This window comes from Cyrtonyx montezumae, unplaced genomic scaffold, assembly GCF_038088225.1.
Source record: "Cyrtonyx montezumae isolate F1298 unplaced genomic scaffold, pur_monq_1.0 scaffold_3, whole genome shotgun sequence".
Classification (NCBI taxonomy): Eukaryota; Metazoa; Chordata; class Aves; order Galliformes; family Odontophoridae; genus Cyrtonyx; species Cyrtonyx montezumae.
This window is the reverse complement of record NW_027072034.1, coordinates 151,863,977-151,880,823: the sequence shown is the minus strand read 5'-3', so window position 1 is coordinate 151,880,823 and position 16,847 is coordinate 151,863,977. Positions and strand designations below refer to the sequence as shown.

Sequence of the window (16,847 nt, the reverse complement as noted above, 5' to 3'; positions counted from 1 at the left end):
GAAGAAAGGTGAAACAATTTCTTCCTGTTGCAGGAAAAAATTACTTGGTGTATGTTTTGTTCAATACACATATTGGGATGTAAGGGTTCTCATTCAGTATCAGCTAAGTGTTTGAGTTAAGAAATAAAAATGCTGTGAAATCATCAAATGATGTAGTCTTGTTACTTAGTACTGTATTGATATCACTAAGAAACAAAATCTCATGTCTTAATTGTTTTTTTAACTAAGGGAGAACTTCTAAGTCCATCTTTGGCATTGGTACAACAGCAGAGGTACAAAGCCGAGTTCACGTCTGTAGTGGAAATGCTAAGTCACAGCTTGAAGCAGTGATTGAGCACCTGGTGAGAAGGCACAGCCAACCCATAAAGCTCAGGTGCATGCAGTGTAGCTGAGTGACCGGAAGGGGTGCAGCCAGGATCCACCCCTTTCCAGACCTCATTTAAGGGTTGGCAGAGGAGGAATGGAGATCTTGTTGGAGATCCCTGCCTGACTGAGGTCTTTTAAGGGTAAGCAGCTCTCTTCTGTTGTCTGTGGCATTTGGGTGTATCTTTGCTTGCTGTAGCCTGGGCCTTTACTACCCTCCCTTCTCATTGCTGTGCTTTCCATTGCATTATAGTATTACAACGCTTTTGAAGATTTAAACACAAAGTAGTAATTACAGGAATTAGTTCTTAATTTTAAAGTCCTCTAGTCTGCTTTCTTAATTATCTACTATTGAAAGTGTCTGATGATTTCATTCTGTGGAGGATCTCTGATTATCTGCTTTCCTTTGAGTAGGCACCTGAGTAAGGTAATTGACACTGGCAGTGCTTAAACCATCTCAGATATTAACTGAGGCAAAAGTGTTTCCAAAATCTTGCCCACTTTAATGCAACTTGAATGCCTTACTGAAGAATGAACTTGGTGTGGTAATTTCTTTGCTAATGTGTACAGTATTGCTATGATACGGTGTAGTTTTCAAAGTGTCAGCTGCCCTGTCACTTGTCATCTCAGATCTTTACAGCAGTCAATGATCTGAAAGAAAGTGATTCTGAAAAAGATACAATAAATTATTGGGGTGTTTTCTTCCTTTGTGTTGTTGCCATGAATTTCAAGAATGGAGGTATCTGTGGGTTGCTAGGGAGCAGCTGTAATCTTATTTGTACATTATATATAGCAGAGAATAAGACACATCTGAAGTATGTGATTGATTTATTTGCACATACAGAACTTGAGAAGGAACACTTTTCAGTGTGCTCCACAATGGATCACTTCTGATTCAAAGAGAGGAAACAGCTTGTCAGAAAAGAGTTTTCTGGCTTGTGTTAAAGGTGCAGCATATGACTTTAGAAATAGGATGCAGCAGGGGGAAGACAGAAGTTATTATCTTTGAGCAGATTATATAGTTACTTATGACTGCTCAAAAACTGAGCTCAAAGAGGTTATCCTCAGCAGTAAAAAGTTAGCAAGAACAATCAATCAAGTGGATTTCAGTCTGTATTTGTTTCCTGACTTTTCCTGCTTCCTAGATTTCTTCCTATGTTTGGAGATCAAATAGTTTCCTTTACTGCTTTTCTCTCTTAAATGAGATTATGACATGTAGGTTTATATTTCTCTCATGAAGCCAAAATCAAACAACTTGTTAAATGTTTTTTTTTGGCTGAAAAAACTATATGATTTGTTTAAATCTGTATTGAAAAGTTTTAATCTTACTCTAAATTTCAGTAAGAAATGTCTGTGTTTTCTTTTTTTTTCCTCCAGGAACTCTTCTGGAGCCAGTCTGTATGATTTCTTTTTTGATGAGGAGAGGGATGATGGAGAGCAGTGAATGAGCTCACTAACAGGCTAACTTAAAGTGGGTTTATAAATTAGCAAAACTCTTAAGTTATCCCATTAGCTAAGCTTTTATTTAATGTTCTGATATGGTTCATTAAGCAAGGATGTTGCTTCAATCAAGAAAACTAAGTCAACTCTATTGTCGAGATGTAGAGCAGAGAGAAATACTTTGAGAATAAATAAAAATCTGGAAGTATTTGGGTTGCGGATGCTTGCTTAGCCTTAGGTTTAGAAATCTGAGAGCTGCATAAATCTCAGACTAAGTGTTAGCAAACAGTGGATGTTTTTTTGTACTGGATTTATCAAAGAATTATTCTATGCACAGACCCAGCTTTGGTGCAAAGTGATTCCCAAAGCTGAGCACCCTCTAGGCTTGAAGTACAGAAGTTAGCCTGTGCCTGTTGGCTGGACGGGATCCCTGCAGCCCCCTCCAAACGCAAAGGGGGTTTCTGCTCTAGCTTTCCAGCAGTGAGGACTCTGAATGATCTTTTAGCTTGATGACAGCTCTGTATCTAAGCTGTTTCTCTGTTTTCGTGACATACTCTGCTGCAGCTACTAAGTAATCAGGAGTGCATCACATACCAGTTGTGGAGGTGCTGGCTTTGAATACAGTGTCACACTTAGTACCTGTGGCTGAGGAACAGCTCATCTTAGATGGCTTCATGAAGATATGTGCAAGGGTCTGTGTTGTTTTCCTCCTAATTCTGTGTGGTTAATGCCAAGGTAGTGTTTTTTTTGAGTAGCTTCCACCTGAGACAAGAAGGCAGAGGACTTCATAGTGCTGTGCTGTTTTGAGGGAGCTTGGCACTAGTAACAGAGACTATCAGATGGGAGATGCAATGAATCAGGTCCAAAATTCATTCAGAGCCTCTAGTCAGGACTAGAAGGAGATGGGGCCAAGGAATGGGTTAGAGGCATAGCTACAGTCTGTGCAAGATATGACCGAAAAAAGCTACAACATACATTTGAAGAGTCTGTTTAAGAGACAGGCTACCAATGGTATAGGGACAAGGTCCATCTAGGAGGTAGAGCTGGAAATAATCCAGAACTGGGTGGCAGAGATGGTGAAGGATCTGGAGAGCAAGATATATAACACATTTCAAGGTAGGGAGAGATACATTATTTAACAGTTGAAATTCTAAGTTTAGACTTCTGAAGATCTCAGTATAACTTCTACATCCATATGAGTATTAGTTGATGGCACAGAGATTGGCATATACACATTCTAAACTTCTGTTTGTGACTTCAGCCATGTTATATCTGAAGAAAAATCTCCTTTGTTTCTTGAATAGGAAAATAAACAAAAAAGAGGCAAAGGAATTCTGTTGTGGTTTAGAATTACTCATCTTGAATTATTATTCTTGGCATAATTTTCATTGATTACCCAAATAACAAAGACTTCTGGCTGTCCATAACACAGATAATTTCATACTCTCAGGGACTTGTATGATAAACTACCTTTTCTAACTGTAATATGAAGCACGAGGGCCATTCAAATAAAATTTCAGCCTTGCAGCAGACACCAATGTCTGCCACAGTATAGCTCGAGTCATGCAATGAAAGTGCATCTTTCATTCTTGCAATTTGTGCAGAAATGTTTGACTTTCCCTAGCAAGTCTTACCAAAAGCAAGGTGAGTGTGTCTTTGTAAGAGATTTATAAATATGTCCTTGAAGAATGAGTGGAGAGATGCATGTTCTGCTAAGGGAAATGGGCAGTTTTTTCTCATCTTTACCAGATCCAGCTGTTGTCCTTGTCTTGTTTCCTACTAACATAACATTCATCCCCACTTCCCATTTTCTTCTTTAAAACCTTGCAATTCATTATACAGGAATAAACACTTAACATTTAGAAAGTAATTTTAAAGCATTCTTTCCTGAATACGTGAGTCTACAACTATTGACTTATAGAGGAAAATTATTTTTTTGTGCTGTGACCTTATAGATTTTACTTAGTCATGCACTAAGGCATTATTCTGTGAGAAACAGTAGGATTTTATTGATGATTTAGAGAGCTTTTTGGAGAACATTAGAGTACTAAAGATGTAAAAGCCAACAAAATCTCACATTCCATGGTCAAAGCAATTTAATAAATTATGTTCAAATTAGCTCTTCTTAACAAGCCATGGAGCCTGCCAAATTGCAATGTGAAGGGCAAATGAGCACACCTCTGCTGATAAGAACCTTCATGGCTATTTGAGGTGAGCTCTTACTGAGTTTGACTGAGGTAGGAGGGTTTCAGAATGACAAGTTTGTTACAGGTTGCCATATTCTGAAGCATGTGTAATGTCCCTGCATCCTGCTACACTGAACTGCAGTGCTAGAGCTGAATTACAGAAAAGGGGGACAACAAATTGATTATGTACGCCTCCCTTAAATAGTGATTTTTTTTTTCAGTGCTCCTTGGTAATGTAGACAGGTCCCTACTTTGTTTTCCCAAAGTGTGTAAATTCTGAGTTGTTACTAATGCTTTTTGTTAAAGAGCTTGTGGGATGAATATTCAGTGGTAATAATGGGAGACGTGCTCTGAGTGCTGGCATGGATTAATGTGAAAATTCAGGACATAAAGCTCTATGTGGAATCTTGTGTAAGACTTTTGTTTGTTTTTTGCAGGTGGGAAAGATGGTCAGGGAGAGGTGTTGTTTTGTTTTAGTTATAAGTATTTTGAATTACTGTAGTGATAATTTCTGAAGCCAACTTTGGATCTGGGTTGTCCCAATTGACAGGACCCTCAATGCCTGTTGTAAATGTTTTAAACAGAAGTATGAGGAGTACTCCTGCTGTTTGTGGCTGTTATCTCCTCATTATGCAACTCAGCATTTTGAACTACTCTTATAGCTGGTGCTGCAGGGGAAGAAAGATGCACTTTTTTTCTTAGCTATGTACCAGCTAGACTGCTCTAGGATAGTCTGCAGCTTTCAGGCTCCTCAGGAGGTTTTGGGACAGATCCACTGTGAGACCAGGGTGTGTGAAAAATTTGAATGTCTTTGAACTGGGATTTAAAGGGTCATGTTTGCTATTAGAGGAGGTTATATACAGGGATGAAAATGGATGTTTTCCAACCAGGTTTTCAAACAGTCACTAGTATGGCTTATTGTAACTCTGCTCTTTACTGAAATATTAATTCCAGTGAACTATTATTTGTCCATGCATTCTTAAATTCATCCCTACCATCCCAAACTCTTGAGCACATACTTGACTATTTCTTACATTTTATTTTCTTGTGACCGTCTTAAGTTTTAAAATAATCAGTGAGAAACTAAGTTATGATAAAATGGCACTTTTACAATGCATCACAGCTTTCTCTGAATTTAAAGATGTTTTTGCCTAGTTGAAACTCACAAAAACAGATTTAAAAGAACATTTAAATAAGTTGCACATAAAAACCAATGAAAATACCAGGAAAAAGAGAAACCAAAGAAAGTATGATTAAAGAAAAACTGTCTCTGTAAATGAGACCATTGTTTAAAAGGATTCATTTAAAATTATTTAAAAGCTTCAGTGGAAGTCATTTTAATTACCCAGCCTATTTGAAAATTCTTCTGAACATTCTGTAAGTTTAGAATCATATGATGCAGATGTACACAGTAACAAATGAAGCATAAAGCACTTGTGCCACATTTGGTCACTCCAATTTAGATGCTTCTGAGACTTCTGCCAGGCCACCTGGACCTATAAAACTGATTTCAAATCTTGCTTTGCCTGTAGAACCATTGAGTTCTTTCACAGCAGTTAGTTTAACTCTGTTAGACTGTGAAAATTGATGTGGTTAGAGGAAAAACTTCAGAATTTCTGTAGTGATCAGTTGTAGGATAATTTCTTTGATATTTTAAAATTAAAAATCATTAATTTTTGGAATGCACCTGAGACTTTGTGGCAAATGTGAAAATTCAAGCACTGAAAATATTCAAATTATAATCTGAGTTCATTAGGTTCTGTAGTGATTTTTCTGCTCATGATGCACTGATGCTACTATATTAAAAATTAATCTATTTCAATTACTTCTGTACTTTTGAAAGGACTTTATTTCTGGGGGTAGTGGGAACTATGAGAAACCCTACAAAAACCCACAGACAAAAGATGAACAAAACCCTGAAAACATCAATATGAAATTCAAAAGTGGTAGTGGTAGGCATTGATTACAAGCAAATTTCTATCAGCTACATGCATCAAAGAGAGGAAGATTTTGGTGAGTCTCTTGTATGTCTCCACAGCTTTAACCCAGAAAGCTGTAGGGGCTGGTAGATATCCTGGTGTGCAGTTTGTTGGTTCTTGTGCTGGATCTCAGCCAGTGTGTTAGTGCTGGACCTGCTCCTGTGTATGCCTGGATTCACCTCCTGAGAGACAGCACAGCCCCATCAGGCAGTGTTTTGGAGAGGTAGAGAGCTTGAGTAAACTCAGGCCATCTGTTAGTTGCTTAAGTTAGTCTCCCCATTCACCCCTCGAGTATCTGATATTAATTGGCAAAAGTTTTAAAAAAAATTTCTTTATATAATTTTATGGGACACAAAAGTTATAGGGAAATGTGGGATTTTTTTTCTATATTTTGTGCTTGTGATTAGATGCATTTCATTATAGCAGCCTTGTTTAATGCATTAAATTACTGTTTACAATGCAGAACACACATAAAGTTAATGGATCTTCAACAAAAACATACTTTATTTGTGACAGAGAAGAAACACACAGTTCCTTTCCCACTCTCTTCCCACATTTTCCTTCATTTCCTTCTTTTTCCCTCTTTTTTCCCTTCTTTCCTCACAAATACTAATAACACAAATTCATAGGGAACTAAATTGATTACATTAGCATATTGTTTGAAGTAAATAATTTAAATTACGTTTGTTCTTCATTCAATGAAGAATTAAATTCAGCAGTAATTATTTGGTTTCAGCTTCCACCATTTTAAGGGATCTCCGTTTTAATTTTCTTAGTCCTCTATAGAGAACTGAGTAATTGAGCATTTAGGAGTTGAAAACTCAGTACAGGGTGATGTAGGATGAATAGTAACCAAACAATTTAATGAAAATGGACAGTATATTTTTGAATGCATTATCCAGATGGTATAAAGACACCTGATAAACTAAGAATGGTTCACCTGTTACCAAAGGTTGAGGCTTGCCCGGAACTCCACGCAGGAGGGATCTCCAACAAGAGATCCTTCCCTACTGGTGGTCAGCCCTTAAATGGAGTCTGGCTCCACCTCTCCTGGACTCCATCCCTTCTGGTCACACAGGTGAGTTGCCTTCACCTGTGATCCTGTGGCTGAGTCAGTGCTCACTTCAAGTGATCAATCAGTGGTTCATGCCATAATTCAGCAGTTCCTGTACAACTCAGTCACCAGAATCAGTCAGTTCTGATGACTCTTCATAGCTCTTCTTGCCTTTTAAACAAAAAGGTGAACTGTTTTTTTCAGAAAGCATACTTAGATTTTTTTCTTCTTTCTGAAGGTCTTGAGTACAAACAGAGGAATTATTCACGGCTGTTGTGTTAAATCAGTTTTCTTATTTTGAATGTTCATTGCCATGCTCATTTATTTCTGCTTTTTTGCCTTGCAGATATATTTGAAAAACAAAGATTTGTATACTGTAGAAGCCAACAATCCTCGTCAGCTAGTGGAAATCGCAGCCAGAGACATTGAAAAACTTCTGAGCAACAGGTCTAAGGCTTTGGTGGTGAGTACTCTATTTCTATTTATAAAAAAAATTATGTATTTTTGAATCATGCTTTTTTTATTGTTTTTCCTGCCTATGCACTTATGGGCAGCATAAGTCTGATATGTACAGGACGTGACATGTAGCAAGATAGCTTGTGACTTTGTGGTAGAAAATGAACTCATCAGTTAGTTGGCATAGTGCAGATGCTTATAATATTGACTGACAGATTAGGGACTATAGCCAAATAACCAATCAAGTTATAAAGAGACTGGAAAATATTCCTCTAGGTGATGGCATGTGAATGTTTGATTTAACAGTTACTGCATTCTACAGTCACTCACGATCTTGAGGAAGCAACCTTTTTCTGAAGGCATTTAAATACAACAGCACCTTTGAAGTAATAATGTTAATTTTGGTATTTCTGCTAAATAAATCGGTTGATACTTGGTTTCTTCATCTTTTCAGTTCCTCAATCTTTCTTGATGGTAGCAATTCTTCTCCTTCAACAAATGTCTGATTCACACATGGCTACTTCTATTCAAACCTAATCTATTTCTGACTTGATAATTTTTTCTGTATTTCAATCATGTACTAGCAAAGTTAATCCTGAACTGCCAGTGTGAGCAGTGTGCTGTTTAATAATCTCTTGATTCCTTATTTCAATACGCAGCAGCTATTTCTTGAAAGTGCTTTTACTAGTAGACCTTTTCTGTTCTATTGTGGAAGACAACAAGCCTGGATACGCTTTTTTGACTCTTACAGGACTCATTTTTGCAAGTGTTTAGTTTGCTTTTCAGAAGATAGTGACCAGACATTCATGTGGGGTCTGGCTGAATTCATACATATGTTTTTAGAAAGCAGCGCTATCAGGAATAGAATTAGAGGATGGAATAACAGGTTGGGATTCCCTGAGGAATTTTATATGTGCTTTGACTTGAAAATGAGTACAGATATGTCATTTAAAGTGAAAGTGAGAAGAAGGAAGGATTAAATCACTTCAACTTTATACATCTGCAGTATAGATGTAGATTTTTAAAACTCTGCTGGTTGTCCTAAACTCCCTTTTTATTCAGTGGAACAAGGGAGGCACTTCACAGTCAGGACTGACCTGACACATTCTTAATGAGCCTTTACAATGGGATAAACTACTGCTGGAAGCGTGGACTTCTCCCTTTCTTTATTAGAAGTGTCTGGATTTATATGCCTATGCTGCAGGTGTAAAGCTAGGAGAAGTGAGTTCTGCTCTAGCAGCCCTTGTATCACAACAGTTTGACTCTACTGAAGAATTGGTCTGCAAGTGATACTGCTATTGCATGCTGTGCTAAGGACTAACCTTCTTGTAGGCAGTGAGAGAAATGAGGTTATTTGCTTACTCAGTAGTTTTACGTTAAGTATCACAGCAGGTATGCATTTTATGCTTAACAGGTGTTTATTCTTATTTCCATAGCTTCACTAACATGTGATGTAAATCAGTGTTTTCTGGTAAAAACATCTCTGTGCTTCAGTCAAAAAGATGCAAAAAAAATCATTCATTTTACTTTCCTCTCTTAACTCAGTAGGCATGTTTATGTAGTACTCTGTGGACTCTGTATTATTTACTGCAAAATACACCTTTATTTTTTCTGTCATTTTCTATGAATTCATGCAAGTCTTTTGTTTGAGTTATCACAACCAACTTTTACTGCTCTTCTAAGATTCAAGATTCTTGTAGGGATTTTTGTGTGTGTGGTGTTGTGATTGTAAAGCTCTGAGAAAATCAAATTAATATATCACAATCTCTTTAGAAAAGATTCTAGAACAGTTCTTCTGTGAATCAAGACGAAGAAGGGGCGAGTTCTTCGTCTTAGGCAAGTTCTTGATCACTCTTTGGAGAGGGTAATATGATTCAGTTCCTTGAAGTAAAAGTAGATTACATTCAGGAAAGAATGTTCCTTCAGACCATTTTTTCTTTTTTTCTTCAAATAAAGCTGTTTAGAACTTCTCAGCCAATTTTAAACTAAGTCAGTACATCCTGAAGATGAATAAAAATTCTTCAGATGTACTAGTGGCTAAAGACTTACAAGCTTAAAACCAATTTGTTTGGAGGATGTGATTCACAATGTCTTTAATGTTTGGGGTTGGCATTACTGGCAGTGCTGCAGTGAACGTACAACACTTAATATTTTTAGCTACATCATTTCAGGATGTACACAATTACACAAGATTTCACTGCAGAGTGGAATTCACCCTCAGATGATGGTGATAACTTAGCTCTCCCCTACTTCCCAAAATTACATTTGGTTTGTCATACTTTAAATTCTCTTCAGTGCTGCCTCTTTTTAGTAATGGAATACATCTGCGATATTTTACCTCTTTTGCAGATTCTGGTGGTTCGCAGTCAAATGTTTTACGTGTTGCAGTCATACAGTTAACTTTTTGCAGCAAACTGATGGAGATGATCTGTCGGAACTTTACTCTTGTTCAAGAAGGACTGAACTGATTTGCGAATGTTATCAGACTCCCAGTGTTTGCTCTGCTGCAATGCTCTGTGAATTTTGTTTACTTTTGTCCTAATTCTCTCTATATATGTGGTAATCTACTGTGCTTTCCCAGCCTCTCCTCTCTCCACTTTATTTCTGTTGTTGCTGCTGTTTGTTTTTAATCTAAATATTATGTACATTCAAGAATGAAATTGACAAGATCACTTGCTTCAGATCAGCTTTTCGGCTATGTTCAATCATGCATTTAGAAATGAGTATTATCTAAAATTAATAAGGCCATGTTAATGTTGATTAAGCCTTTCAATACTATTTTCACTGATTTAGCTTCTGATTTCTTATTCAGATATTCTTCTCAACTATTATCAAGGTTAGCTGTTCTGAGGAGTTCTGCTATGGTTTCTTAAAAATGCATTTTTAATGTATATCCATATACCTATGGGCTTAGTCCAATTTAAAATGAAAAAAAGCCTACAAAACATTACTTAAGGGGAGAAATACCCTTTTTTTTTTAATCTCAGCCCTAGACATATCTCTTTGCTGACTCATTCTACATGATTATTTATTCTAGATCCTTTTTTGCTGGTTTCTCTTGTGCTATCACCTTAAGAGCTCCTTACAGCTCAGATATTTGTGTTGGCTTTTCTATTTGCAGTTATCCTGGATTTATATCAGAGCTTTCAGTGACTCCTGATTTTAAACCTTCCTATTTTTAGGAAGGCTATTATACACGTGATGCTTGTCTAATTCCTGAATCTGAGCCAATACTGTCTACTAAAAGAACTTCTTCACTTTCCATATGTATTTTTCATCTTTTTTTCAAGGATTACCTTTACATATGAGTTTTGTAAACTTTGACTGAAGCAGAATCATTTATTTGAAGTTTGAGTTATCATAGATCTCTATGGTCACGTTTACTGTGAAACCAGGAGTGGAGTTGAATGGAAAACTGTTATTAATGACAGTGCAGAAGGTTTTTACTGTTGGGGCAACATGACACAGGGTGTTAATTAAGACCTGAATGCTGAAGAGTTTGATGGAAGAGTATCATACATCCTCTAGTAATGCCATGGGAAAGGTGCCAGTGAAGGTTATCAACAGTGCCATTGTTTGGACACCAGTATGTCTCAGGGGTGCTATCATTTTTCCCTAGGCATGCTATGCAAACAATCTTTGGGCAAGGTTATAATCAAGTATTAATGATGACTTTTCTAATAATGTTGGCTTCCCTCAAGTGGTAAGGGCACTCTTACATAAAAAAAAAATTGCATATTAAATTATTTGTGTTTTCACATGCCTTTGTGCTCAAAAACTCTCTGGAAAGGTAAAATTACTGTGCCTTACACAGAGAGGCTCGTGTAACTTGGAAAAGCTTTGTGGTTTTACATGTTTTATATATGAGAAGATTATAAGAAAAATTTGGACAACAGTGACTTGTAACTTTGTAGAGGATTAAATTTTATTGTTCTTCTATATGAATTTATGCTCGGGAGCAGCTTCAAAGGTTTTTGACATAGGAGTATAGTGGACAAAGAGAAAAGAGAAAACCCTGGAGGAATTTGGAGGTATTTGCTAAGCAGTGGTTACTAGAAACAGTGAACCACAGAAGAAAAAGGATGAAAAGAACAGGCTTTTCTATCATCTTACAATGAAGAGGGATGTTTAAGTATTTTATGAATATCATTTGAAATAATAGTGCATGACTTTTTAATATATTAAAAAAATACGGCTTGAGTTACAAATATTTTTCCACTGACATTTAAAACCTATTCAACACAATTATGAAATTGACTCATTATCTATCTCTTTATTATTCATGCAGAATACCATAGTAAGGCTAAGATTTGTAACATACTGGGTTTTTATTTTCATGCTTTATAAAAGTTGTGTGGTTTTTTGTTTAATTTGAATATGAATTGTTTTATAGAAGTGTATATTTGAAAAACGTGGTTAGAAAAAGGCTGTTTTGGGCTTTTGTTTTTCACTTATCATTTGTGTTGTGAACAAATGAACTAAAACTTAGCTTAAGGTAATGTTTGATCCAGTGCTGTGTTCTATGTCTAAGGTGTGGTGTGATTTTTTTTTTTTTTTTTTTTGCAGCCACCTTTTGCCCTAGTGAGAGGACTATTACTTGTTAGGTACTGAGGAGCATCTCTAATCTTCCATCTACGGAAAATCTGCAGTTTTACTTTCTGGCTTATTTTGATACTTTTTCATCTGAAGAGAGTTTAGATCTTTTGGGGTCAGCTAATTTGAAGCTGAGAGAACATAAGTGTTCGTAGCTATTTTGTCATTATTTGCAAGTGTGGATTTCAGAAAATTTGAAAACAACATCAAAATGTCTTTCTTCCTGCCTGACAGAATAACAAAAGTTGGGGAAAAACCTCCAACATCACCCAGTCCAGTCATCCACTTGTCATCAGTATTCCCCACTAAACCACATCTCTCAGTGTAGTATCTAAAAGTTTCTTGAACGCTTCCAGTGACAGTGCCTCCACCATCTCCATAGGAAGCCCATTCCTGTGCCTGGTAAACCTTCTGGAGAAGATTTTCTTAATTTCTGACTTGAACCTTTCCTGGCAGAACTTGAGAGCATTCTTTTTAGTCCTATCACTAGTTACGTAGGAGAAGAGGCTGTGCCAACTTGGTTATGACCTCCCTTCAGGCAGTTGTAGAGAATGATAAAGTGGATGGGGGAGAGCAGTGGATGTAATCAACCTTGATTTCAGCAAGGCATATGACACTATCTCCCACAGCATCCTTATAACAAATCTGAGGAACTGTGGAATAGATAAACAGTGAAGTGGGTTGAGAACTGGCTGACTGGCAGAGCTCAGAGGATTGTGATTGGTGACACAGTTGAGTACTTAGAGGTGTTCCTCAGAGGTTGGTGCTGGGTCCAATCCTGTTTAACATCTTCATCAATGACCTTGATGAGAGCATAGAATCCACTGTCAGCAAGCTTGCTGGTGATTAAAAAAAAAACTGGGGGGAACAGCTGACATTCTGGAAGGCTGTGCTGCTATTCAATGAGACCTGGATAGGTTGGAGAGTTGGGCAGAAAGGAACTGGATGAGGTTTAACAAGAGTGAGTGTGGAGTCTTGCACGTAGGGAGGAATAACCACATGCACCAGTATGGGTTGGGGAATGACCTGCTGGAGAGGCTCTGTAGAGAGGGACCTGGGTGTCCTGGTAGATGACAAGCTGGCTGTGAGCCAGCGGTGTGCCCTGGTGACGAAGAAGGCCAATAGGATCCTGGGGGGTATCAAAAAGAGTGTAGCCAGCAGGTCAAGGGAGGTGATCCTCCCCCTCTACTCTGCCCTGTTGAGGCCTCATCTGGAGTACTGTGTCCAGTTCTGGGTTCCCCAGTACAAAAAAGACAGGGATCTCTTGAAAAGAGTCCAGCGCAGGGCCAGGAAGATGGTGAAGGGCCTGGAGGATCTCCCCGTGAAGAAAAGCCTTAAGGCTTAGAGAAGCCTTTAGAAAAGAAGACTGAGAGGGGACTTGATCCAGGTCTATAAATATCTGAGGTGTGGGGGACAAAGCAGCGAGGCCAAACTCTTTTCAGCAGTGTGTGGAGACAGGACAAGGGGGAATGGACAGAAACTGCAGCACAGGAGGTTCCACACGAATGTGCGCAAGAACTTCTTCATGGTGAGCGTGACGGAGCACTGGCACAGGCTGCACAGGGGAGTTGTGGAATCTCCTTCTCTGGAGATGTTCAAGACCCGCCTGGACGCCTACCTGTGTGACCTGGTGTAGGGAACCTGCTTTGGCAGGGGGTTGGACTCGGTCTCTAGAGGTCCCTTCCAACCCTTATGATTCTGCATGTGATTCCAGGCCCTTTATGAGGAAAGGCTGAGAGACCTGGATCTGTTCAGCTTTGTAAAAAGAAGACTCGAAGGGGATCTGATCCATGTCTATAAAAATCAGATGAGTGGGAGGCGAAGGGACAAGGCTGGACTCTTCTTAGTGGTGCATGGTGATAGGACAACAGGAAATGGACACAGATTGAAGCGTAGGAAGTCCTGCACAAATGTGCGTAAGAGCATCTTCACAGTAAAGGTGACAGCACTGGCACAGGCTTCCCAGAGAGATTGTTACATCTTCTCTGAAGATGTTCAAGACCCATCTGGATGCATACCTGTGCAACCTGGTCTAGGGAGCTGCTTTGTCAGGAAGGTTGGACTAGATGATCTGTAGAGGTCCCTTCCAGCCCCTATAATTCTGTGATTGTGTTTCTATGAGCCTTCTCTTCTCCAGATTAAATAATCCCAGCTCCCTTAGCCACTCCTCATAAGACTTGTGTTCCAGACGCCTCACTAGCGTTGATGCCCTTCTCTGTACACTGTTCAGGGTATCAATGTCTTTCGTGTAGTGGGGGGCCTGAAAGTAAACACAGTAGTTGAGACCTTGCAGGTACTGAGTACAGAGGGATGTTAACTTCTCTGTTGCTGGCAATACTATTTCTGATATGAGGTAGGATGCAAGTTATTGTCCTGATGTCTTTAGACATAACAATCAGATATCTTCCTTCTAGCTGTTATGCCTTAGCTTCTTCTGAAAACTGGGGAAAGTAAGTTTCCATGGAAACTGATGCACAGATTGTATGCTAGAAGACAGGTTTCGCTGGGACGTGTCCAAGGTGCACTGCCATGGCTGAGAATGAGGAGCTCCTCTAGTTCAGAAATAATTTGAACACAGTTTTTAAGCTGTATCCAAATCCTGCTTGTTTTCCTGTCCATCTGAAGTAAGGCTTCAATATCTCACAATACAACTGAGAAACTTAAATAAGCATATTGTAGTGTGTTTTGAATCTCTTAGGCAGGGTAGCTGCCTACTTTAAAAAGGATTGGGATTTTTTCTGTTCTTTGTTTTTCCGTTACATATTTATTTAGTAGAATTATGGACTTAAAACTCTAGATCTATTTATAAGTTTACTTTTTATATCTCCATCAAGTGTGTATACCAAGTAAGTCACCAAGATGGGAAATGTCTAAACCTTCTTTCTGAATACTTCATAAGAGTATTCAGAATAGACATTGTCATCTCTTTTTTGCAGCATTACATTTAGATTTAAGTCCATGACTATAGCTGCTCCAAAATAATAGAAATAGCAGCTTCAGACATGATGGAAGCTTTGCAGGTGAGTTTAAAACCTGTACTGCATTTCTCTTAAAATTGCCATTGCCTGGAAAGTTTTCACACTAGGGAGAAAGGCTTTTCTAGACTATTATACTAAGTCAGTTACCCTGTATCAACCTTCCTTAAATCTTCCGATGTTAATGTAATCTATTTTGAAAGTCAGTTGTAGTTGCTGAAGCAGAAAAAAATATGGTTTGGAATGACAGCTAGTGATATGTGACACTTATGAAGTCAAACATTTGTCAGCTTGTCCACTTGTCAGATATATGAATTTGTTTTTACTTATCTTGCCTTGAGTCTTGTTTTATTAACTGAAATCCAGGTTCTATAGATACAACATTATGCCTTAGAGGATAGATTCATAGAACTCACATAACTTGCAAGGCATCATAAAAGTCTGGAAAAATAAATCAAAAGGCTTGCTTGAAAGATCTTACAGATATTGCCTGTTTCAGTGTTTTTACTTTCCACGGTTTAGTTGCTCTGGCTGCTACAGATCTTGTATTCCTGTTGACAGATAAAGAGAGGTCATCCCTCCCACTTTCCATAGATAGCCATGAGTCATCATTTTTATTTTTGTAGACCAGAACTGTATAGAATGCTGAAGTGGCATTTAGTAAGCTAGCTTAGAGAGACACCTGCTGAATCTCTGTCCTGCTAGCACTGTATTGCAGTTAGAGTTTCTAAGAGTGACTGAGATCACTGCAAGCTCCTTAAGGCTTTCGCTAATAACATATGTTCAGCTTCACTATTTGACTCTTTTCTTCTTACACAGTAGATTCACTGATATGATCGCTTCTTTGTTGCTTTCTCATTGGGTATGTGGAGAGAACAGGAGTGATGATTGCTGCAGAACTTTTCTATTCAGTCCACTACATTATTCATTGGAGCTAATTCCCTTATAAAATAAATGTGTATGGCTAATTTGCCAGAAGTGCTCTTGTTACTGTTGTTGAAACTCCGTTGGGATTTCTTTGTGTGTGTTACAAGTGAGTTTCTTAGTCAAGACTTACAGATAATCAGATTTTGTTTGAGAAAGATGTTCTGCAGGTGTCTGTGTTCATTACAGTTTGTATTAGCCTGAGCTGGGGGGGTTATTGTAACAGCTGTGAAAAGGTGAAGTTTGGCTCCAGAGTTCTAATGATTTTCTTCAATACTTTCTCAGCTTCAGAAGCTCAGTTTTCAAACAAAAGAATGCAACCCAAACCTCTGTTTCTCTTCTTGGTCTTACTCCAGCTTTTGCCTACAGGACGTTGCTACCCCGCTTATCTGAGACTTACCTTCAGGCAGCTTCTGCTTTGCATTGAGTTTTTGTGGAGAGTTTTAAGTAGTTGGGATAGCCTCAGTGAAGCAGGGTCCTGACACTGCCCCAAGGCAGATCAGAGTTGGCTCCAAAAGGGATTTGCTGCCAGAGTCAAGCCATGAGCAGTACTGAGTGTGCCAATGGGAGAGAAGGCTTAAGAAAGGAAAAAACTGCTGTGCAGGAGTGAGAAATGAGAGAAGGAGGCTCCAGGGTCGGTGCAGGAGGTGCTTCAGGCACGGAGCAAAAACTCCCTGTAGCCCATGGGCACAACACGGAGCAGATCTCCAAGCGTAGCCATAGAAGTGCCCAAGGTGCAGCAGTGGGCTGAAGTACCCCTGCAGGAGCAGCCTGGGCTGGAGATGCAGGCTGTGGAGGGAAGCTTTGGTGAGGGCAGGTGGGCTAGGGGAAGCTGCTGCAAGGGCACAGTGCTGGAGCAGTGCTTGAAGGGTGGGCT

At 38.7% G+C, this 16,847-nt stretch overlaps 1 protein-coding gene across 4 annotated transcripts in view; it reads left to right on the top strand.

Annotated features, from left to right (window-relative positions):
• Positions 1-16,847, top strand: part of CACNA2D1 (calcium voltage-gated channel auxiliary subunit alpha2delta 1) — a 347,835-nt gene that overhangs the window by 61,509 nt on the left and 269,479 nt on the right. For all 4 annotated transcript variants that reach the window (XM_065743706.1, XM_065743705.1, XM_065743704.1 and 1 more), the window contains exon 3: positions 7,369-7,485. In XM_065743706.1, the coding sequence (XP_065599778.1) occupies positions 7,369-7,485 (117 nt within the window). The remainder of the gene's footprint in view (positions 1-7,368; positions 7,486-16,847) is intronic.